At 32.6% G+C, this 23804-nt stretch overlaps 1 protein-coding gene across 10 annotated transcripts in view; it reads left to right on the top strand.

The window, feature by feature from the left end:
• FXR1 (FMR1 autosomal homolog 1) overlaps positions 1-23804 on the top strand; it is a 54497-nt gene that overhangs the window by 22364 nt on the left and 8329 nt on the right. For 5 of the 10 annotated variants that reach the window (XM_081025390.1, XM_081025385.1, XM_081025382.1 and 2 more), the window contains 10 exons: positions 4967-5038; positions 5454-5602; positions 5832-5925; positions 6344-6460; positions 7573-7743; positions 9179-9257; positions 13018-13127; positions 17861-17947; positions 19295-19352; positions 19440-19502. In XM_081025390.1, coding sequence (XP_080881516.1) covers positions 4967-5038; positions 5454-5602; positions 5832-5925; positions 6344-6460; positions 7573-7743; positions 9179-9257; positions 13018-13127; positions 17861-17947; positions 19295-19352; positions 19440-19502 — 1000 coding nt within the window. Of the gene's footprint in view, positions 1-4966; positions 5039-5453; positions 5603-5831; positions 5926-6343; positions 6461-7572; positions 7744-9178; positions 9258-13017; positions 13128-17860; positions 17948-19294; positions 19503-23804 lie in introns of all 10 variants that reach the window. The other 5 variants (XM_081025383.1, XM_081025381.1, XM_081025388.1 and 2 more) reach the window with 1 other exon arrangement.

The following is a 23804-nucleotide window of genomic DNA, read 5'->3' as shown; positions in this document are numbered from 1 at the left end:
AAAATATGGCTACTTGAGATTCGCCTTCCTGCCAATTTATGAGTTATAGAACGTAAATTAATGTCATGTCATGGTCTAGTAATTAATGTCATAGTCCAGTAATGGTCTCAAGAAGACACTATAATTATACTAGAAAGTTGGTTTTGAAAGTTCTAAAATTTAAAGATTTGTTTTTAAACTTAGTGTCTTTTTAATTTGACTTTTTAAAAAGTGATGGAATATGTTTTAAAATCTTTATACCATTTAATAGAATTAATTTATTTCAACAAGTATTTGCTTAATGGTTGATTTTGCTAACTAATGATTGCTGAAACAATGCTCAGCTTATCCAGTTGGAGGACATGGGAAAATGAAGAGTTCTTTAGCTTCTCTTGAGCCGGTTATATAACATGATGTTCTGGGATATTGGAAGGGCAGTAGAAAACTTTTCCCCCAGTGATTTCACATAAGGTGTACCTTGTTTTTTGTTATAGGTACTGGTCTTGTTCAACAAGTTACACACACACACACACACACACACACACACGTTACATAGGAAGCCTCACATCTCAAGCCAATATATAATTTTACACGGTTTTCAAGGTTTTCTTCTTCGGTTTGACATACTTGATAATAAAAATAATTTTTTTTTTGAATTATGAAGTTTTTGGGTTGAGATAAGAATTGGCAAGTTTTGGTTCTTGTGACATAAGCTGTTTCTTTCATCTTTTATGGCAGATTGTCAGACATTATGGAAATACATCTTTATGTTTTAACTATAATGTTAGAATAGGTACCTTGAGAGAAATTAAAGGAGATAGGAATAATTTGAGATAGGACACTCTTACCTTATTTTTTTTCAGCATTTTGTTTATACAAAAGATACTCTATACATATAAGATACTCTATACATACACTTTTACATATACCTTAAAAATGTTTCCGTTTGATTCTTGTTACCAATCTGAAAATGTCAGCTGTCTATATAGTCTTTCTCATAATACCAAGTTCATTATTAGTCTTAGTCGTAGGAAAAGCTTATACACTAAAGAAAGAGGTGAACATACTCTTTACTATTTTTATCTTTCTCTTTTGGAAAATGGATAGTTTTTAAGACTTATGAAACCCATTATTTAGAGTATCAGCCACAAGTATGAATGAGATAATATTGTATAGGTAGATAAATTATATTAGTATGTTCCAGATGTTAACCTTCCTTAATGTACATTTTCTATTCATAGATTGTAATGAGATGAAATGGTGGATACAGGGGAACGGTTTTCAATAAATGTACCCCATGTAGTTGTAAAATAGGTCATAATGATTAAGTATTCAGTTTAGTGATTAACATTATTTAGAATTTTTCTTTATAGTTTGGTGAAAACTGATAAAAATGTCTATCTGTGGTGTTTATTATCTCTATTTGGTTGTGACTTTGAAATGCATAGTTGAACATTATTATTAACATGAATGAGAAGTTGGTAACATTACGATCCAGACTGGAATTCCATTTAAGTCACAATTTGGTCATGTGCTAGATTTTGAAGACCATTTGGTAATAAAGTTTGACTTGGAGTTATTTGGTAGAAAGAATCCTTAAATAGGCTTTTGGAATTTGATTCTTCATATTCCATCCTTCACTCCATGAAACTGTAACCTTCAGTCTGAGTACTGTTGTGTTTTTAGGTCTCCCTTGGGCACTTCTTAGTCTCCTGTTTTTTAAAGCTCTTCCTTGGATTTGAAGAAACTTGGAATCTTACATAGCAATGAAAGCCATTGCTTTAGAATGTGAATTGCTCCTTGTAATAGTTTAGAGGTTTAAGTGAAATCTGAAGAAAGGGAATTTTTTTTTATGAGATGCTCTTATTCCAATGATATAGTCATAAATAAATTCAGTAATCAACATTTGGAACACAGTATATTAGGACACAGTTTTAATTCTGGGTTATTAAAGTGATTTTATTGTATGAGGTGCACTGTCCATTTTATAAAGGATGTGATTTGACCCACAGCACTCGCTCAAAGGGAGCCACATTCGTAGTTGGCTTTATGAGAGTGGCTTTGTCTTTCAGATGTAAAGTTACTGATGAAGTTTACAGAGATGGATGTAGGTATAAAATGGGATCCAGCATTTCAGTGTTCAATGAGAAATAAAGCCTCAGGGTAGTCCAACATGGTTCGTTTTCTCTCTCTCTCTCTCTCTCTCTCTCTCTCTCACACACACACATAGGAAGCCAGATTCTTAGAAGGTTGTACTTTGGTGAAAATAGAATAAGAAAAAAAGGATTTAGGTAGTTTTAAAATCAGTCTCTTTCAGCATTGAAACTTGAGGCACCCTTCCACTAAAAAATCTCGGAGAGATCCTCCAGTGGAGCTGAACTGCCTTTCTGAGGTAGTACTTGTGATCGGCAAGAACTCCTTATTCTTAGGGTTTCCTTTTTGTTTTTCTTAATCCTCAGTATAATAGGGAAATAGTCATCATCATTTATCATTTGGGCCCAATAAACCACATTTACTGGTTTTAAAATTTTTTAAAGTCATTTTACATATAATTTTATGGAAGTAGAAATAAAAGAATAGTGATGGTCAACATCCTTAGATATCTTAATAAGCATTTAAACATAGCACATACAATTTTTTATTACGTATTTTCATGGTTTTGATAATACATATACCTAAAATAAGTCAGGTTCTCTAAATATTACTTACTGTTCCTCCGCTATCAATGCAACAACCCCAACCATACCTATCTTATAAACACTGATAATCAAATTTAAAATACATCTCTAATAAATTCTAGTTTGTCATTTCTTCTGGTTCATTTTACACTTGAGTTATCAGTGTACTACTTTAAGAATATTTGGAACTTTTGGTGGCTTATAATTTTACTGAACAGAGTATAGTCATCTTGGTGCTATAATTACACCATTTCCATATTTAACCAATTGAATTGACTAATCCATTGAATTTTTTGCATTTCTTCTTCATCTTTTTCTTTCTAGTAATTTTTGTATACACAGCTGCCTTTGGCATTTGGCCACCTAGGAACTGTATCAAGTACATTTTGGTATGCAGACATAAAAGATGCAAGAATGCTGTTAATGTGTCCTTTTAGATAAACAGAATGGTCCAGAGTCTTGTTGCAGGATATTGTATAATGAAGTCCCAGTTGAATGATTAACTGGGTGAGAATACTAAATTTCCTTTTTCTCTTTAGAAGTATATTGTTTGGGCTATTCATCTAGGGTGTCATCATCTGGAGACTTCATAGTCTGAGATTCCACTTATAATTTCACATTGATCATTAGAATCTAGAGTGATGTTGTCTGTCTCTCTGCATCAATCGATTCCTCTAATAATCATGAAAGTCCTTCCTCTGTAAATTTTCTTTTTGCAATTTTGAGTGGAACATAAAAATTCTGAAATTCTTAACTATTCAACAATAGCTAAAAGCAGACTACAAGAATGGTGTTTCCAGTCTTTTATTTTCTTGAAACACTATGCAGTAAAGAAACTAGAGGATGATGCAGTAGTAATGATATATTTTACTGTTGGGTCTTTACAGGTGATACCATTATTCTTCTGTTTACTTTAGATTTTTGTTTCCTTTTTTTTTCTCAAAGTATAGTTGGGAATAACTGATGAATGATGATGAAATAGCAAAGTGTTTCAAGATAATAGGAAAAATAAGATCACTAGATTCAACCTTATAAAAGGGCACACTGGATGCCCAATTGCAAAATACACCAATTGCAAAATGAATATACCAATTGCAAAATAGAGTGAGTTTTATTGTTTTTAAAAAAGTAAAATTTATTGTTTTATTTTGGAAGATCTGTAAGAAAGAATAAAAGTCATGAAATAGATTTGCTCATAAAAAAATGCAAAAGCTAAAATTGAGTCCTCTGTAGCCTAATTTGCCTATCTTTTTTTTCCTCATGCTTTTTTTTCCCTAATTATTGTATACAATAAAGTTGATCATGTGGCTTTGGCTTATTCATATTTAACGGTTTTGATATTCCCACCACTTCGAAGATCACTCTGAGATCATTTTGATAGAAGCTTCAGGCTTTCCGAAACTATTTGCCTGTCAGTAGCAGTTTGCTTTTGTCTCACAGATAGATGGCTGTTAACATGTATTGGTGGATTTCTCTGCCCACCTCTGTACGGGCAACCTTAGTTTATAAAACCTAGATTTTTGTGGGTACTTCTTAGTCATTTCTGCTCAGGCCTCCCCCACCCCCTGCCCCATTTCCCTTGTGTTGAAAATACATCAAAAAAGCTGCTGTGTCATAAATAATCCTTAATAGAAACTTATCTAATGGATTATGTTAAAAATTTCCTGATAATTACAGATACAGAGCATATACGATTTTTTTAGATAGAAGGTTTTATAAGATATGTACTCTGCTAGATGGACTAATGTGTATTTTTTTGTTGTTCAGCTAAACTTCTAGTACATTTGATCTAGGTTTCTCAGCAAGGGATGTAAGAGTCATATCCTCGAAGGAATTTCAAAATTGGGGTTATCGTTTTCTGAAAACAGTTCTTGATATCAACATGTTATAGATATCAGATTTAAAATACATCCCCAGTAAGTTCTAGCTTATCCTTCTGATACTTGAATCATCAAAACACAGTGCTTGAAATGAACAATGCTAACAAAGTGAAAGATCTATGTTTTGTACTATGTAATAAAAACTGCTTTGTAAGAAGCATTTCTTTAAAATAATATTTATGCTTAGTAAAGCTTCGTGAATTTGAGTTCAATTGTCAAGAGCCAATTTGCCCCCCAAAAAGCCTGTTTTATTTTTCAATAGTAAAATTTAAGCTACATAACTCTTACTTAAACTACATTTTAACACACCAGTTACAATAATATTTTTGATTCTTGAGTTTAATGGGGCTTGTTATTATAATAAATCATTATTTACAATGTGAAATCTTTTGGGATGAATGGATGAGGGCCCTTTCTTTTCCTCTACAGGTATATTCAAGAGCAAATGACCAAGAACCTTGTGGATGGTGGTTGGCTAAAGTTCGAATGATGAAAGGAGAAGTAAGTGATATTAACACTTGGTTTGTGACTAATTTCCAAGGAAACACCTCAACTCTTGGTTTCTGTAAATGTTACTCCAATTCTGTTTTGTTTCTAAAGTCTACTTCAGAAATAGTTGATCACACATTTCAAAAATTCTTCACACCATTAATTTTCGTTTGTATTCTGAATTTGCAAACACCAAAGCTGCTCTCCAGAGGTGTGCCCTGAGCATGTGAGAACCATCAAGGATTCATGCTCCTAAGAACCTATAATCTAGGCAAATCAGATTGTTGTAACTAAGCAGTGCTTAGTGTTGTGCCACAAAGGGGTGGGGGGGGGCTGCTATTGAAGCTGAGCAAGGGAATTAGAACTTCATTTAAAGCTCATTATTTTTGTTCACATGAGATTTTTAAAGTATTTTGATGTCTTTTAGTTTTATGTCATTGAATATGCTGCTTGTGATGCCACTTACAATGAAATAGTCACATTTGAACGACTTCGGCCTGTCAATCAAAATAAAACTGTCAAAAAAAATACCTTCTTTAAATGCACAGTGGATGTCCCTGAAGATTTGAGAGAGGCGTGAGTAATTTTGTTTACTGTTGAATTGCTTTGTGAATTAAGAGGATTTTTCAGTGCTGCAAAAATCTTTTTTCCCCAAACACCTAATCAAAAACTTCTGATAGAACATCTTTTTAATAAACAAAAGTTTTAATGGGTGGTGTCAAAATGAAATACCGAGTTTGCATTATAAATGCCCTCTAATTTAATCTATTATTTAGGTCTTAAACATGAATTAATTTTTCCCTAGGTGTGCTAATGAAAATGCACATAAAGATTTTAAGAAGGCAGTAGGAGCATGCAGAATTTTTTACCATCCAGAAACCACACAGCTAATGATACTGGTAAGATAACTCCATATTTTAAGGTACATAATAGATACTGCACAGATTTTATAATTAAATATTTCAGAAAATAAAAGCTAACTTGGTGTATTGGTGTATAGTGGATTTATTAATAACTGGGGGAAAGATTTTGTAGTTATAAAATGCTAATTTTTTTCTTCTGAAGTAAGGAGGAAAAATATTTCGACATTCTTAACCTAAAATTCTTAATGTGTTGGGTTGCCCCCCCCATCATAATATGAATAGCAGAATTTCATAAGGGAATTCAGAAAGGAAAGTAAGATTACTTGGGGTACGAGGTGTGTTAGATGAGAAGTGTAGTCAGTGAGAATCAAGGAAGACTTAGATTATGAAGGTCTCATTTGTATTATCTTGAAAAATGATTAAGTTTTTGAGTGATTAACTTGTTTCTTTATAGTCTGCCAGTGAAGCAACTGTGAAGAGAGTAAATATTTTAAGTGACATGCATTTGCGAAGTATTCGTACGAAATTGATGCTTATGTCCAGAAATGAAGAGGCCACTAAGCATTTAGAAGTAAGTGGGTTTACTCATAAAAGGTTTTTTGTATGTCCCAGTTTCATAAGTATATTCAAATTCCCTGGCTCAAACTACTTGACTATTAGGTAAGACAACTTAGGACCTGTTTTGTGATGTCCTTGTTTTCTTAGAAGAATCGATTTGTTTCTATTACTTTTTTTAGACATAAATGCCTGTTGAGTTCTTTTTTAGGACTAGATGACAGGTACCAAAGAACTTAGAAATTCACTAGGGATATCCAATAGAACTGTATTGCTAATTCTTCTTTATTCTTAATCTGTTTTTACTACCTTGATACCTGTCAGTCACAACACACTTCCATTAGTAAATAGATTATCACAACTTTTGCGTAAGAGATGAGGAGGACAAACAGCATGTAGTTTTTAAAAAGAGCCTAACATTGCTTTTCTGTCCTGTCCCTAGAGACTATTTGTCACTGCCACACTTGTTAAGAGATTGGTTCCTCCCACCCTCCCTTAAACACACATGCACCGATACACTGTCTTAAGAGAAATTGAGGTATTATTTAGGACAAATTTGCGAATGCCCTTACTAATTTTAAAGTTCAAAACCCGGGGTATGCAAATGAGTTTTGAAACATAAATCCTTTGAATTGAACTGCCTATATTAGTATTACAGAAAATTGTGTTAGAATTACTGTTTTCTGTGATCATGACTAAATAGACTCATCAGACTATTTTCTCCCCTTCCAGTATGCCCCCAAATGAGTTTATACCTCACAAAACTTAAACTATAACCACTAAATGATGGCCTCCCCTTCCCCTAGCCTTAGGCAGCCACCCTTCTACTTTCTGTTCTATACATTTGACTACTCTAGATACCACATATAATTGGAGTCATATAGTATTAGTTGTTTTGTGACTAGCTTATTTCAGTAAGCATAACGTCTTCAGTGTTTATCCATGTTGTAGCATATGTCAGAATTTTCTTTTTAAGATTGCATTGTATGCATGTATCACATTTTGTTTATTCAGTCTGGATATTTGGGTTTCTTCTACTTGACTATTGTAAATAATGCTATGAATATGGGTATACAAAAAATATTTTTGTTTTTGATTTTTATAATTCTAATTTACCTCTTTTATTAGTGCACAAAACAACTTGCAGCAGCTTTTCATGAGGAATTTGTTGTGAGAGAAGATTTGATGGGTCTGGCAATAGGAACACATGGTAGTAACATACAGCAAGCTAGGAAGGTTCCTGGAGTTACCGCTATTGAGCTAGATGAAGATACTGGGACATTTAGAATCTATGGAGAGGTAAGCCGTTTTTTTGTCCCCCACCTATTTACGTAACTTTGCTATAACATTAACTGTTATTTGATCATATTTATTTGGAATTTAAGTTTACCAGTGAAACACTTTAAAATCAGTCAGCCTAGTAATTAATTACACATATACATATGGACTTAAGGTGATATTATATGGGGCAGTGAAAGATTTACTGAATAATGGGTACTATTTTCAGAAGTTTCTTTACCAATGGCTTCTGAATTTAACTCAATTTATGTGCATTACAGTTTATCAAATATTTTTTGCATATATTTACTGTGTGTCAGGCACTGGCAACTGTAAATAGCATATAAAAGAACAGCTTTGGTAAAACTTAAATTTAGATAATATCTGTCACTGTTAATTGTGAAATTTGTGTGGACAGGAAGATAATCTAAAAAGTAAATAATTCAAACTTTTCATTGGGATCATCCACATTCGAATAAACGGATGAGATTATTTTGGGTGATAAGTTCAAGTCTTGACTTCTCATACATAGATAACTTTTATGAAAAGCTTGAGTCATAAAGTAAATTGACTAGAGGCCTGTTTCTTATTTCTGAAAGCTTTAGAAGTGGGCAGTATAACAAAGTAATTAAGATGAAAGGCTCCTCCTGGATTGGAATTCTGTGTCTACCACGTTAAGTTGGCTTGGAGAGAGTTAATCTCCCTGCATAATTTTCCTCAGGGTAAAATGAGAAATATGCGTAATAGTGCTTACCTTATAATTTATGAGAATTAAGTACGTTTTTAAAATTTTTATTGTATGTGGAATATCATGAGCACACACAACCAATACACTTGATCTGTGGTTAGTTATTAAAGAACAAACATTCAAAGTGGAAGTTAATTAACTTATCGAGACCTGTGAATTTCCTTTAGAAAACCCTTTTCTCCCATCTTTCAGTCTTAAAAAGTGTACCCATTAGAAATTATGAATTTCAGTGATCTTATGTATAGTTAACGTTTTTTCCTAATGCATCTCTATGAAAACAGCTTTTTGAATCATTTGTTTTGTTGAGAATGAGAAAAACAATGCAGACAATATAGACAATATGAACAGTTTGTTTTTAATATTTACCTGGAGAAATTCAACATGGGAAAATCGACCAAATGTGTTTAGGACGTGGTTAAAATTTGGCCGACATAAATTAAGCTCTCTTGCTAATTTTCTCAGGAGCTTTTGGGACCTTAGAGATGTCTAATGTGTTTTAGTTCTAACTGTACTTTTTTCCTAACTTTTTAATGATTGGCTTTTTTTTTTTAAAGTACTTCATGAATTATTTGACCTGTAATGTCACTAGTGAACTGAGCAGAATCTGTACAAGAGCATAATAATTCAGATTTTTCTTGTGTTTTTGTTTTGGAATGTGAGTTTTCTTCAGGTTTTATCTCATGTTTGTTTTCCCCTTTCCTCCTGCAGAGTGCTGATGCTGTAAAAAAGGCTAGAAGTTTCTTGGAATTTGTGGAGGATTTTATTCAGGTTCCTAGAAATCTTGTTGGTAGGTACTTCTACATGTTAAGTGTTACTTAATTACATATGGTGACTTAATTGAAAATTAGTCTTGTCTGATACGTTATTTATGTGGAGTATTTTGATAGTGATACTTATTTCTATTTTTTCAGTAATAACATTGTATGTGACTTGTATCTCGTTATTGTCATGTTAAAAAATAAAGATGTCTGTCTTTTTCTGTACAAGGTGACCTAATCAGAGCCGTGATTTTTATAACAGTTGTCATTACAATTTTTCTTAAACCGTTTTATGCCTTGGGCTCTTTCTTAACTATTCATATTCACTTAATGTCTTTTTCGTCACAAACCTATTAAAATTATCAGTACTTTTTGAGAAGATGTGATAATTTTTTTTTCTTTAGTGCAAAAGAGAAAGAGTGAACTAATGAACTAACAAAGGGCAATACAACTTTTATACACAGTAGACCCTGAATAAATAATAATTGCTTTTTGCAAAGGTATGGAATAAGGTAAGATGTCATGGACAGGAGAAGAGGATGGTGATTGATGATATGATATAGCAGGTTTCACCATTAAGTTTTTGAAATCATTAATGAAAACTATTGTACTCATGGGTTATTAGTAGTGACAAAAAATTTTGAGTTTAAAGCTGTAAATGAGCATTATAGCTTGGGATGAGTTGTTCAGTAGCTTTGTTATTAATATCCTCTACCTTTGTGCTGTTTGTCCTTTTAAATACTATTTGAGACAAATGGGAAGCTTTTGTCACATGTTAAATACTCAGTAATTACCCTAGAAGTTTAATATAAAAATAGCATCAACGTAAAGTATTGAAGTTCACTAGGTGGGAGATGAGTTTTTGTCACTTGTTCTATTTCATCAGTTTGTTTTTTACCTTATTGAAATAGAGCTGCTTGGGCTCCATTTGAATATACTTAGACCTGTTCTGCCTTTAGAAAACGATTTCTTTGTTATAGGTGTTCTATTTGTCAAATTTTGTAAAACAGTGGGAGAAAATTTAAAAACTTGCACTGTAAAAAGATTGTTAGTTTTAGCCAATAACAAGTAGTATATATACTCTGGCATAATAGTCTACAACACAAGAATTTGGACAGTTCATTGATACTCAGCTTTTATATAGAAAACTTTTCAATTTTGCCCGAACATTTGTGTAGGTATGACATACTGTCAATTAAGTAAGCTCCACTTTATCTGTTCTTGGGAACCATTGTTAACTGTAGACTGAACTGCTGGAGAGATGAGATGTTAAAATTGAAGAATTGTTTATAGTTTTAATAAACATTATGATACAAAATGTTATCAAATGTTTATTGTCAAATGAAATTACCTTTGATAAAAGAAAGCTGCTTTTGAAAATGACCTTTTTTTGTTTAGATTATACTCAGTTATTGACATCTATCAGTACTAACATTGGGGTTGTTGCTTCACAGAACATAATTTAACTTAGATTTCTTCACTTGTAAAAATGATTTGGATATATTTGTAGTTCTCTGATTCTCTCTCTATTCATTTATCAGTATGTGGGTGCCTGTCATGTCTCTTTTCTTCCTCTATGTGTCATGGTTGGCTTTGGTGATTTGGATTATTTGTGTATTCTTTAGGAGATGTACATTAGCAGCAACTATTACACATCGGTGAAATTCTTAGAACAAAGATTTCAGTTGGTTGTTGTGTATAATAATACTGCATTTTCTTCCAAAATGTTTTGTGGGTGAAGCAGTCTTTTAAAAAATAATACATTCTTAGTCGAAGTGAAAGAGAAAAAACGGACTGAGGAGTAAAAGGGAATGAGGACTACTTGGTGGGTAAGTTCCAGAGAGGATTTTCTTATTCAGTTTTCAGGAGTTATAGAACTTGACCATCCATTCCCATCCCTCCCAAATCTAAAGAAAGAAATGTGTAAACATTGATTTGAAAATAAATCAAAATGTTTCACCTCCCAGAAGCCTTCCTTAATCACTTCCCTGTCCTGTCCCTTCAGCGTTTATGTTCAGTGCTTGATTTATACTGCAGGTCTGCTTCAGTTTGTCAGTATGCTTTGGAATTTAAACTGTGGAAATGATCAAAATATTGACAATCTCTGTTGGGATTAAATAAAACTTGCAGGTAGGTCCTTTCCACGGACCCCAGAAAGGTGATAGATGTTCATGCACCACTGTATAGTTCACAAGAAGAAAAGGACAAAGATTGTGGGTGGGGGAGATTATGATATACCAACCTGAATTTTGTTTTTTCGAAGATATTTGCTTATTTTTAGCAGGGTGAAGGATGGAGTTGCTGCTTGAGCCTCACTGTTAACAATGAAGGTTGCTTTTATGTGCTGCTGCTAGGGCACATGCAAGAGAAGACATGCGCCATGTGAATTCCCTGACCTCTTTTTTTTTTTTTTTTTTTTAACATGTTCAATTGCTGTTGCTTTTAAATGTGGGGTTATTAATGGGGAAGGAGGTTTGAGAATAGGGATAGAAAACCCTATGATCGTGTCTCTGCTGTATTTCCCAGCTTACTGTTGCCATTGTTCCTTTATTTATTCTTTAATGGAAACTGTTCTTTCAAGCATTCAATAGGAAAGACTTCCATTTTAACCCCTTTCAACCACAATTAATTTATTGTGAAATAGATTGCTGATTTAGTTTAAAAAATATTATTGGGGATTTGAACTTAATAACAAATGTGTTGCTATTAACTTTATAAGGGATAACATCTATTCCATGTAGTGAAGGTTATCTGTTACCAGGTAACACTACCCTCTATTGTGTTGTTATTTTACATGAGTGTATGTTGTCTTTATGACTAGTAGGTTCCTAAGGGAAGAGAGTCTTCATGCTCCCTTTGTAGGTTCTCCTTTAATTATTGGATACTCAATAACTGCTGTTTGATAGACTTACAGGTTAAATGTGGAGAACGTAAACAATTTGGATTTACGTCCTATTACAGTATTTCACATCTAGGGAGACAGCATACCATATATACCGTATTTCCCTGAAAATAAGACCTAGCTAGATCATCAGCTCTAATGTATCTTTCGGAGCAAAAATTAATATAAGACCCGGTTTTATTTTAATATAAGATGCAGTCTTATTTTAACATAAGACCGGGTTTTATATTATTTGCTCCAAAAGAGGTCTTATATTAATTTTTGCTCCAAAAGATGCATTAGAGCTGATGGTCCGGCTGGGTCTTATTTTTGGGGAAACACGATAAATGCTGTGTGTATTTGTATAGTTGTAAAGTATTTTAAAAGCTCATTGGTGTTAAATGTTATACTTGTTAAATGTAAATATTTAATTTCAGTGAATAGAATATTCATTTTAAAAGTAGCTTCAAGTCAGATGTCTTTTGTACAAATAGAAACTGGAAAATAAAGCAAGATTGAATTGTTTAATTGAATAATTATATAATATAAACAAACAAATTGATATGATTAATGCCAAAATAAGTTTTCTTTTTGCCAAGCTTTTGAAGTGAGTTGGACTTGATATTTTAAAAAATGTTTAGACTTTGAAAATGGCTTACACGTAAGCAGTATTGTCTGTCACAATTAATAATAATAATAGCCTTAGGCATACTGAAGAGAAGGAAGTTTCAGACCAAGGATGAAATTTCTCAGTGGTCTTTCAGGTGTGAATTAATTGAAAGTAGAAATGTGGAGCATTGGTTGGTTTTTATAATTTGATTACAAGTCATAAATTATTTGGACATGTGTTAAAAGGATAGAGGTATTGTTTTCTAACTTGCTGTTATATTTGTTTTCTCTTATTAAAGGAAAAGTTATTGGAAAAAATGGCAAAGTTATTCAAGAAATAGTGGACAAATCGGGTGTGGTTCGGGTGAGAATTGAAGGAGACAATGAAAATAAACTACCTAGAGAAGATGTAAGTATTTAAAATGTAATTTAACTGGCCTGGGTTTTTTTCTTGTTCTTTTCTTGGCTGATTTATAATGTTATATTTTGGAAATTGATTTATGAAATTATATCTAGTGAGCTACTTACACTCTGGTATAGTGGTTTTTGTTTTTTTTAAATTTTGTTTCTTATAGTACCTCCTGACACACTTAGAAAACAAGTCATCTTTTAACTATGTCTTACAGTTGCCAAGGTTCTTGGTTGGTTTCTTAGTACTTCAGTAAAAAGCCAATTTTTGATAAAAAGTCCTCAAGTTGATAATCTTAACAGTTCTTTTTTGTACTTAGAATGTAAAGCTGTATAATTTGATACTCAATACAAGTCTGTGTAAAGGAATTCTTGATAAAGAACATTCTTCTTCACATTTTTATAAACTTGAAAGCACTGACCATTTCTTAATTGAAATTATTAAGCTTTTATATTGCTGTTAATTTTGATATCAACTTTCTGAAATTTTCCATCATTCTGCTCACATGTTGTTTTGCCCACAATGCTGTTCTTGATTCTTTATGCATCACTTGAAGGATCTCTTAACCTTTGTGGCTCTAGTTGGCAACTCTGTATAGTTGACTCAAACGTTGTAGGTCTGAATATAAGGCAAGGATTTTCCCCAGGTTATCTCCCAGGAAGCAGTACACTCATAACTTCTGTTTTGCATAACTACTGTTTGGAATGTTTGTTAGCGTGTTGAATAAAATCAGTCTCACAAAACAAAAAACAGTAGAAATAGACATTTAGCCCATTTAAATATCCTCACATCAAGGACACTGTAAAGATGTCTATTAAAGATAGCCATTTCCTTTATTTTAATTAGTTAGACTGTAGAGGTAAATACACACTTAAAATGAATGAGGAAAAACAAATGACTTAGTATTATACTACAAATGAGTGCTTGTGGCTCTGATAGATTTCAGTGTTGCACTGTTGCACTGTTTCAAAAATTGCTGTAAATGTCAAATAACTTCTTATTTTTAAGTAACCTTCCTATCTTTCATGATTTTAAGATGCCTTTGAGATAAGGAATAAGATCAGTGGTGTCATACTATTATAATTGGCACATTCCCCCTAATGCGTAATATGTAAAACAGTAGTGATCAGTTTGGTATACATCCACTGCCTGAAATTGGTCTGAGGATCAAGATGTGTACTGGCCAAAGCCATTAATTAAATAACTCTCAGCTTGACTAATATCTACTTTTCCCTGAGCTTGACTTATCCCAATAGCGTTCCAGTATTTACCATCCTGTTGCAAGCTAATTCTTTTGGGTCCTCGATTATAAATAACAACTTAACACTTTTCGGTGTTTGGTCATTATTACCGCCATTTCTGTGCCAGGGTTAAATTTAAATGCTTACAGAAACCAAGCAGATTATGTAAATGATTAAGCAGGTTGGGCTGTACAACACAGGGATGGGAGGGCACCAGGAGCCTCTTTAAAAAAGAAGCACATTCTCATCTTAAATCTGGTTGACAGATTGATGTGGGAATGCTGCATTATGTGTTGTTGTATCTTCCCATATTTTTAAGAGAAGCTGAAAATCTATAATGTACAGAATTTTTTAACTTTCAAAACATTGCATGATCTGGGGCCACCATTTCACAATTTAAGCTGTCTAAATGTCCTGGGAACTCAGTTTATAACTTGCTTACTCTGAAATCTTTGGTGACCCACCTCTAGCCTGAGATGACCTGTCCCACTTGTATTCCATAGTAATTATTGTCTATATAATTGGGCGTTGAATGATTTTCTTTCATCCTTATGTATTTTCTGAATTATCTTATGTCTCCAAGCCAAATTATGAACTTCTTGAAGTCAAGAAATCAAATCTGAATTCTCATTTTCTTCATTCTTCCCTAGCACTATCAGTTATATAGAGTAGACATTTGATAAATATTTTAAATCAGTTAAGATTTTTAAAGATTAGATTTGAGTTTTTAATTGTAAAAGAAATATGCATGTGTAAAAGAATAGGACAGAAGGGTTTAGTATGAAAAATAAATGTGTATCTATGTCCTGAGTCCATGTCTCCTCTCCATCATGCCTAATAGATTTTAGACTGTTGTCAGGTTGCCTTTTCTTTCAAGTCTTTGTTTGGCTATTAAAAACAGTGCTGCAGCAAACATCCCTGTGACTGGAGACTAATTTCCTGGAAATGGATTTGTTAGATCAAAGGGTATATGGCTTTAAAATCGTAAGATTTTGTCAGTTTTCCCACGCATTCCTTCTAAAATAGGAAATGTGTCTGTTTTCCACGTTATTTGCCAATACTGAGTTTTGATCATACTTTAGTGCCATTCCAGAAGTTGTAAATGTTATGTTTCCATATGTTCAAAAGACATTTAAATTTTCCTGTAAACATCTTGTTCATCCTTTACATATTTTTTGTCTTTTTTATTACTGAGTTGTAAGAGCCTTTTGCATTTTAAGGATGTTAGCCTTCTGTCTTTTCATATGTGTGACAAATATTTTGTTTCCTTTGAGGTTTGTTGTTTTTTTTTTTCATGCAGACATTTAAAATTTTTTACATTGTTGGATTTTTTTAGACTTATGCTTTATGACTTCTGTACTTTGTGACATGTTTGGCAGGACCTTCCCTACAGTTAGTTCATTTAGAAATCCATATAAATTCTCTAGTTTTATTTTTTTGGTATGTAAAATTTTCACTCATAAGATGAAGAAGCCTGATATATAAATTGATATTTAAAAATTAAGTTTTTAGCATACTTCAGTGCTAAGTTGTGTAAATGGGAATTTTTGTGGCATAAGGTATCAGGAGGAAGGATCCCGCCTTATTTTTCCTGAGTGCTCGTTGGTTGTCTCAGTATCATCTAATAAATACAAGTAATCAGTTCTTAGCAAATTTAAACAATTAGAAATTTCACTGAAATAATTCTTACAAATGAACTCATATTCAGTAATAATTATTCTGTTTCTTACCATGGCTTTACAGTAGCCATTAAAATATGTATCTTTTTACCTCTCCTTTTTTTTAAATTTTATTTTATTTTTTTGGCAATAACTTGTTGATAACATTTCCAGTTCAGGGTCAAAGCATTGTATTTCTTTTATTCCTTACAGATCATCTGTTTGGAATGACTTTCCCTTTATCTATTTGGTAAAATCCTATTTGCTTTTTAAAGCCACTTTAAATAACAATAACAATATTCTTAGGAATTCTCATAAATTTCCACACCTGGGGTAATAACACCTTTTAATCTAATATTACTGTGTTTTTTATTCATATCACTAATGGCTGTACAAAGAGATTATTATAGGAATGTTTAGTATCTTTTCTGAGATTGTGATTGCCTTTAGAGCAGAGACTTCATCCTTATTCCTTAACATAGATTCTGGCAATTAACAGGTAGATTTTATTTGGAATTAGGTTAACTGGATATGAAATTGGCTGGCTAATTTTGTGATTTTGGGCTAATTGTTTTCTTAATTATAAAATTGGAATTTTTTTTGAGGTTACTTTTTAATGAACATTAAATAAGATACAGATATAGAATAGTCCCAGAAATATGGTATGCGCTCAAATTTTTTAGATCTCTTATTTCCCCCTTCTCTGGTTTTTATTCACTTTGCATCCTCTTAACTGCCTGTGAATTCCTAGGGACAGGGTCAAGACTTCCTCACTTCTTAAGCTTAAGTTAGATTTCCTTGTTTCATGCCTTTATAGTTGTATTTACTTCTTTGGAGTCACTACAGTTTTCTGTAAGCTTCATAACAGCTTGCTTTCGGCTTCCTTAACACCTGCCCTGTGTGTTTCTGTTTTTCTTTTAATTTCCCGTATCTAAAATTCTCTAATTAATTTTTTTAATTAGTTGGAAAATAAGTTGTAGTTTCTTATATAGAATAAAAACTTTTAAGCTATGCTTAGTTCCATAACTGTTAGGAACTATTTTGTAAAATCAAGAAATAAAGAGAGGGACTAAAATTGATTGGGTGAGTTTATTTAGGCTTTATTCATTCTCCTTAGCCAATAGTAAGCTGGAAGTGTATTGCTTTAAACAAAAACAATCCATCAATTAGTTATCTTGTTTCTCTTCCTACTTTTTCTAAACCTTCCTCTTGAAATTCAGTAAAGTAAACCAAGGCTGAGTTAATCTTTTGATTTGCTTTAATACCTGTGACTAAGTATATGTCCTTACCGATAATCCCTTTACTTTGTGTAAGTATTTATACTCTGTGGGTGATAATTTATGTTAATGGTCAGGAAGCACTCCCTCCAACACACAGACCTTTGAAGGTTTTGTTGTCTTAGCACATACAGAGATAGCCTGGCTGATGTGTTCTGTTGTTCTTAAAGCATTCACTGCTAAGGTAATAATGATATATCTAGTCTATAAATGCATGACAGTTTGAAGGGAAATGTCTTCAAGTTGGTTTATATACTTAGAAAATTAGATTGAATTCGAAATTAGAAAACCTGGTATAAACTGATACTTAGAAAGTAGTTTCTTACGTTTTTAGCACACTTAAATGCTCAGTTGTAGTGCAAATGTGACAAGTTACTGAAAATCTCAGTATTTCAAATTACTAATCTTTTTAAGTTTACTTTTAAATATTGAAGTTTAGTACATGTAAATTGCTGTGTGTTTTAGAAAAGTTTTCCAAATTATATATTGGTATGTCAGATTTAGGCTCGAACTTTGTTCAAATATTAAATGCTTGAGGACACTGTGTTTTCTTACAGGGAATGGTCCCATTTGTATTTGTTGGCACTAAAGAAAGCATCGGAAATGTGCAAGTTCTTTTAGAGTATCATATTGCTTATCTGAAGGTTTGTATACTGTTCATATTTACAGCATTGTTGTTCCAAACATGAATCTTAAAGTTAAATGAATTTTATATTTGTCTGTAGTAAATTTCAAATCTCAACATATTTTTAATTCGGTTTCAGATATGCTCTATTTTTTTTTCTACACGAGAATTTAAAAATAAAAGGTCCTTTGCCATAATAAAATGATTGGCCTCATGTACATTGTTTTCTCTTTCCCTTTCCTCTGAACTTTTGCATTTCTTTCCTCACTGTTTAAGAAATGATTACTCTTGTGTTCCTGTAATTTGACTGTCATTACTCATGTACCTACATGTTCTGTACTGGAACCGTTTTGTTTTTACCTTAATGTTTTACACGCAAATAGGGCATAGAACCAGGAGTGAAGATGGACTTTCTTGGTAACTCGTATTATCTAAATCAGATGTACTATTCCCATAGAAATCATTTGATACTTCTTAACAATTGTTTCTAATGTAGTCTATTTGAGTTAATAAGTAAAGAGCAAGGGTTTTAGAAAAGAAATGACCTATAAATTATTAAAAGTTGCATTTATCATTTTCTACTCTTCCTTTTTTATTCTATATTCTCTTGTTCAGGGTGTAGTAATACCCTCATCTGCTGTCTCTTATAGATTTTCCTTTTAGTCACTCATGTCATTGCTACTATGTTTATATTTTGAAAGTGCCCCTGATAATGTCATTTCCTCCTTTTAAAACTCATCTTTATGTGATAAGTCTCAATTCAATCTGGCATTCTAAACTCATGTTTTATTTTCCAGTACTCTAGTACCTTTTAACCAAGAGCTTTGTCTAGACACCTTACCATTACATCTTGTAATGACATCAGTTTCTGAATGACCAAGCCTACTTGTTCATCTAGGTCACAGCTGAGGTGTCACTATTTTTATAAGGAAATCAGTTATTAATAGTACCTCTCATAGATGATGCTTTTAATAACTTCATTTAGCAGAAGTTATTAACAGCATCATCTATGAGATGCTTGAGAGCTAAATCTAGTAATATTGTGTAATTACTAGCTATTTAATAAATAAGTAATTTTAACAGTGGTCTGTTAAACATCCCCCTGAAAGAGGAGAGTCCTTGTCTTTTTTTACATTGTATGCCGCTAGCACTTAGCATGGTTGGTACACAAACTAAGGCATTCAGCTAAGGCATTCAGTGAATTGAATCAGCAAGTGACCTTGTAAATGGTTTACAAAGAATACAATTGTACTTTACCACATGCCCAAGATCACAGCTTTTTTCATCGATGGAAGTACAGCTTTAGCTCTAGGCTTTATTACAAAAAGTTACAAATAAGATTTACCCTTTTTTGTTTTGATTACAGGAAGTAGAACAGCTAAGAATGGAACGCCTACAGATTGATGAACAGCTGCGACAGATTGGTATGGGTTTCAGACCTTCTTCCACCAGAGGGCCTGAAAAAGAGAAAGGATATGCCACTGATGAAAGTACCGTCTCTTCTGTACAAGGTTCTAGGTCTTATAGTGGAAGAGGCAGAGGTCGTCGGGGCCCTAATTACACCTCCGGTTATGGTAAAACACATTTTTTTGGTAGTAGTTTTAATTTAGGTGCTCCAATACCTTTTGCTTATTAGTTAGTTCCTTACTTTATCTTGACTTTGAAGGCAGTAGATAGTTGTGAGGTATATGTCTTAATGGTAGTGACGGCACAGTTTATATTGATGACAATGAAGGGTATATATAATGTTCAAGCAGCTACGTAATGAAATGAAACATGTTTTTGTTAAGTTGGTAGGTCATGGTCATGTTCTGAATATTTAGAATAAATATATATGAAACTTCCATATATTTCTCTTGTACGATTGTATAAATTTTGTAATACAAACCTAGTAATGGTAGTGATGCTGCTAGAAATCATCTTTTGCTTACCCTTTAGGAGAAGTAAAAATGACAAATATGCTAATACTGTGCCAAAATTGCATATAGCAAATCTGTTACTAGTTTTTAAAATGTATTTTATTGACTCTTGGCAATTTTGAATATTAATATATCTGGAATTATTTTGTGAAATAACAGCATTTCACTAAAATGAGGACTTTTAAAAGTCAGAACCTAATTAACATTTTATCAGTGAACATTTTCTAAAATGAATTTATTTTTCTGTGAGGATGTGAAATAAATAAGATGGGGCCTAACCCACTTAAGGTAGGGCCAGTGGTTGGTTTGATGATCATATGCTCTAATCCTGAATTCTCACTCTTCAGCTTTGCAGTTTCGTTTTTTTTCATTTGGACTTGGATTTTAGCAGTGACCTGGTTTTTTTCCCTCCCTGGTTCTTTCTTTTCTCTTCCCTTCCTCTTCTCCACTCCCCATGCTCATCCTAACTGCTTTGGGAAAATATTTCATAAGCGTGAAAGCTTACAGTGTGCAGATTCCATATCCAAATTTCATGTTTGACTAAAGGGTCATTTAATGGTGCCAGTTATATTGAATTTGGACTATCTTCCAATTTTTTTTGTAGAGGTGGAAGGTTAGTTATCTCTTCCCTTTCGTATCATCATGTTTCTGTGTTCTCATTTTTTGGTATTTTTTATTTTAAAGTTAACCCTGTATTGAAACCTAAAAAGCAAAACTGTTAAATAAAATTTTAGCATGTGAAAGTCTGAAAATTGAGAACTGTTATCATATTCCTGAAAATACATTAATACAAAAGACAACCTGTAGTTAAATAGAAATGAAGTATATACTGAATGATTTTAGAAGTACAAATTACGAGTACAAATAATCATTTAGCTTTTGGATGATAAAGATGAATTCACTGAAGAATTTTAAAAGCCTCTGGGAAGTCAAGTCAGCTTATTGATGAGGTCACTGGAAAAATGCATTTGTTGGCATATAATTTATATGAGCGTGGTAGAGGAGTATCAGAATTGAAGAAAGCTGTGCAAATTGTTCAGTAGATGGCACTCTTACCTCTGAATCTTTGCAGGCTAGTAACTGTATTTTTTGAAATAGCTGTCTATCTTAAGTGGGCTTGAGAGAAACATCATTTGAATTTGGTTATATATTTTCTTGTCCACTTAATATCAGGATTCTTAGGAGATAATATATATAAATTGTATAAGAAACCTTTTCTCAATATAACATACCTGAAGTTGGCGTGTGTCTTACAGTGGATGATGTCTTCCAACTTTGCTTGGCAGCATTTTCTTTAATGGCACACAAAATACTGTCTCTTATAATGGATGGCCTGTTGGATTTGAAAAATGTGGTACTTCATCTATTAATTTTAGCATACATGATCAGTGAAAAGAATGTGAACCGTCTTCATAAGGTGATTTTAGAAGTTTTAAAGGGGAAATCTGATATAAAATTCTGTTAAAAACAGGTCTTTGTTGGTGTCATTAAAAAGTTGAAGCAGTTTCATGAATCATTTTTAAAGCTTTTTAAATTTTTTTTGGATTTATTAACTTAGATTTTACAAAGTTGAGAGATTGGAATGGTTGCAGTGATTTCAATAGAGTATTAGTTTTATATTGGTGCTGTAGCAAATTATCAACTTGGAGGCTGGAACAACAAATTTATTATCTTACAAGTTCTATAGCTCAGAAGTCTGATATGAACCTCATTAGGCTTAAGTGTTGGCAGGGCTGTCGTCCTCTGGAGGTTCTAGGGGAGAATCTGTTTCCTTGACATTTCCAGTCTCTAGAGACCACGTCCATTCCCTGGCGTAGGGCCCCTCTCCCTCCATTTTACGAAGTCAGGAACTCTAGAGAAGCCTTATGCGGCCATCTCTGGTTCTCTGCAGTTGACAGAGGTTCTCTATTAAAGATCCTTGGGATTCGTTTGGCTTCACTTGGATAATCCAGGATAATCCCCCCATCTCAATATTCTTAATGTTGATCACATCTACAAAATCCCTTTTGCCATCTTAAAAATGTTTAAGGGTTATTTAAAATGAATAAAGAGGAACACTAGCCAATTCATTAGCCTTTTTTTGTGTTGGACCTTGGTATCTGTCTTAACTATTGCAATCTATGATTTTGACATTCTTGAAATATTTTGAATACTGTGTGTAAGTTAAATTAAAGAAGAATTTCGTTGCTTATGAAACTGAGTTAAACACTACAGTGTACATCTACAGAGAATTCAATAGGAACCTTTGTTAAAATCTTTACAAATGAGATATTCATCTACCTTCAAATTTTGGTAATGTTTTCAGGCAGAGCAGAGGTTTGTAAATAAATTCAGAACTTCTTTTTTTTTTTTTTTTCCAGAACTTCTTACACATTCCAAAGGTGTTCTTCACTACTCATGAAATGATAAATTGCCCTTCTAACCGTGACATCAGTTAATGAAGTTCTTTTTTGTTATTGGAGAAATAAGTGTTTAGGAGATACATTCTCTTCAGTGAGACTCTTACTCCTAACAAAGACTCAAAGAAACTTGCTACATTCTTCCTAAAATATACTTCCAGCTAATTATTTAATCTATCCTTATGTAATTGACCAGTTATATTCATATTTGACAGCTTGTGGAGAGAAAAAATGCATTGAAGAGTTAGCTTTTAAAGGAGAAAGGAAATTGGTAGGCTCCTTCATTTGTTAAAATTCACATTTTATTCCCTGCACTTTGTTCATCTACAGTGCTCTTGTGTTTTGCTCTTATCACCAAGTGACGGAGTTTAAATGTAGGGGATTTTTGGTTTCTTGACTCACTATTTGAGGATGAGGAGTTAGAAAAGAAACTTCAAAATCTTGCAGTAAATTTACTTAAGAAAAAATTGTTAGGCTCATTGGTAGACATCGGGGGGCACTTAGAGGTTTGAGACAGAGCTCCACTCTTTACATTTATGATAGACCAAGTGAGAAGTAGATCCAAAGGGATAAAAAGAGAAAACAACACATGACAACACTGCATGATAGGTATACATTGCTTCTAAGGAAATACGGTGAGAGGTCTTTTTTCAGTTAAATTGGTCTGAACCTAGAGATTGAACTGGGCTTTGAAGGGGATGTGTTTGGATATATGATCAAAGAAGGGTGGAAGTGGCATCCCAGTACTACCAAAGAGCAGAAGTGGGAATGAGTATGTTAGTAATTGGGTCACATAAATCTGACACTTTGTGATACAATGATGATGATATTGTAGGGTTCTATAGAATATTTGCAGTGTTTAAATTTTTAAAAGGTCATTATTAAAATAGATTATTGGACTGTTAGAAATGGTCTGTAAATTTTGAAAGTCATGCTGAATTTCTTTTTCATTAATAATGGCTTCAATTGTATTGTCAGGTTGAAGCTGTCTTTTCTCAGGATAACCTTAAAATTGGTTCAGTAATTTAAAATACTGTCTTCTAATTTAAGATACTATTGCTCATAAAACAATTTTATGTACAACCAGTATAAATACACTCCCAGTTTATGAATAGAGTTTATAAATACACTCCCAGTTTATAAGAAACATCCTAATTTCAGAGATGTTAAAATGGGAAAAAAATGTGCCCCCTAGAATTAGTGAAATGGTAGAATGCACTATATAATTCAATTATTTGTTTTTCTAAATGTGATTTAAGTTTGCTTCTAAATATTGGATAGCAGTTTCATTATACTAGTAATTTGATATTAAAACCTGAAAATGGCCAAAAATTTTTGAATATTATCCCATATTAAGTGCATTTCATATTACATATGTTTTATATGTTTTCTGTAATATTGGCTGTGGTTTTGCACATCCAAACAATTTTAATTTTTAATCTATTTGGTAGATACTATATTACCAGTTAATTTCATTTTTTAGTTAATAAGTTTCAAAATCATTTTAATCTTTAGTTTTTTTGAAGCAACCAATCAATGTGGTTAATTTAAACAATGA

Source organism: Rhinolophus hipposideros (assembly GCF_964194185.1).
Source record: "Rhinolophus hipposideros genome assembly, chromosome: 2".
NCBI classification, from domain to species: Eukaryota; Metazoa; Chordata; class Mammalia; order Chiroptera; family Rhinolophidae; genus Rhinolophus; species Rhinolophus hipposideros.
The sequence above is the reverse complement of the archived record's forward strand: the minus strand, read 5'-3'. Positions and strand labels throughout refer to the sequence as shown.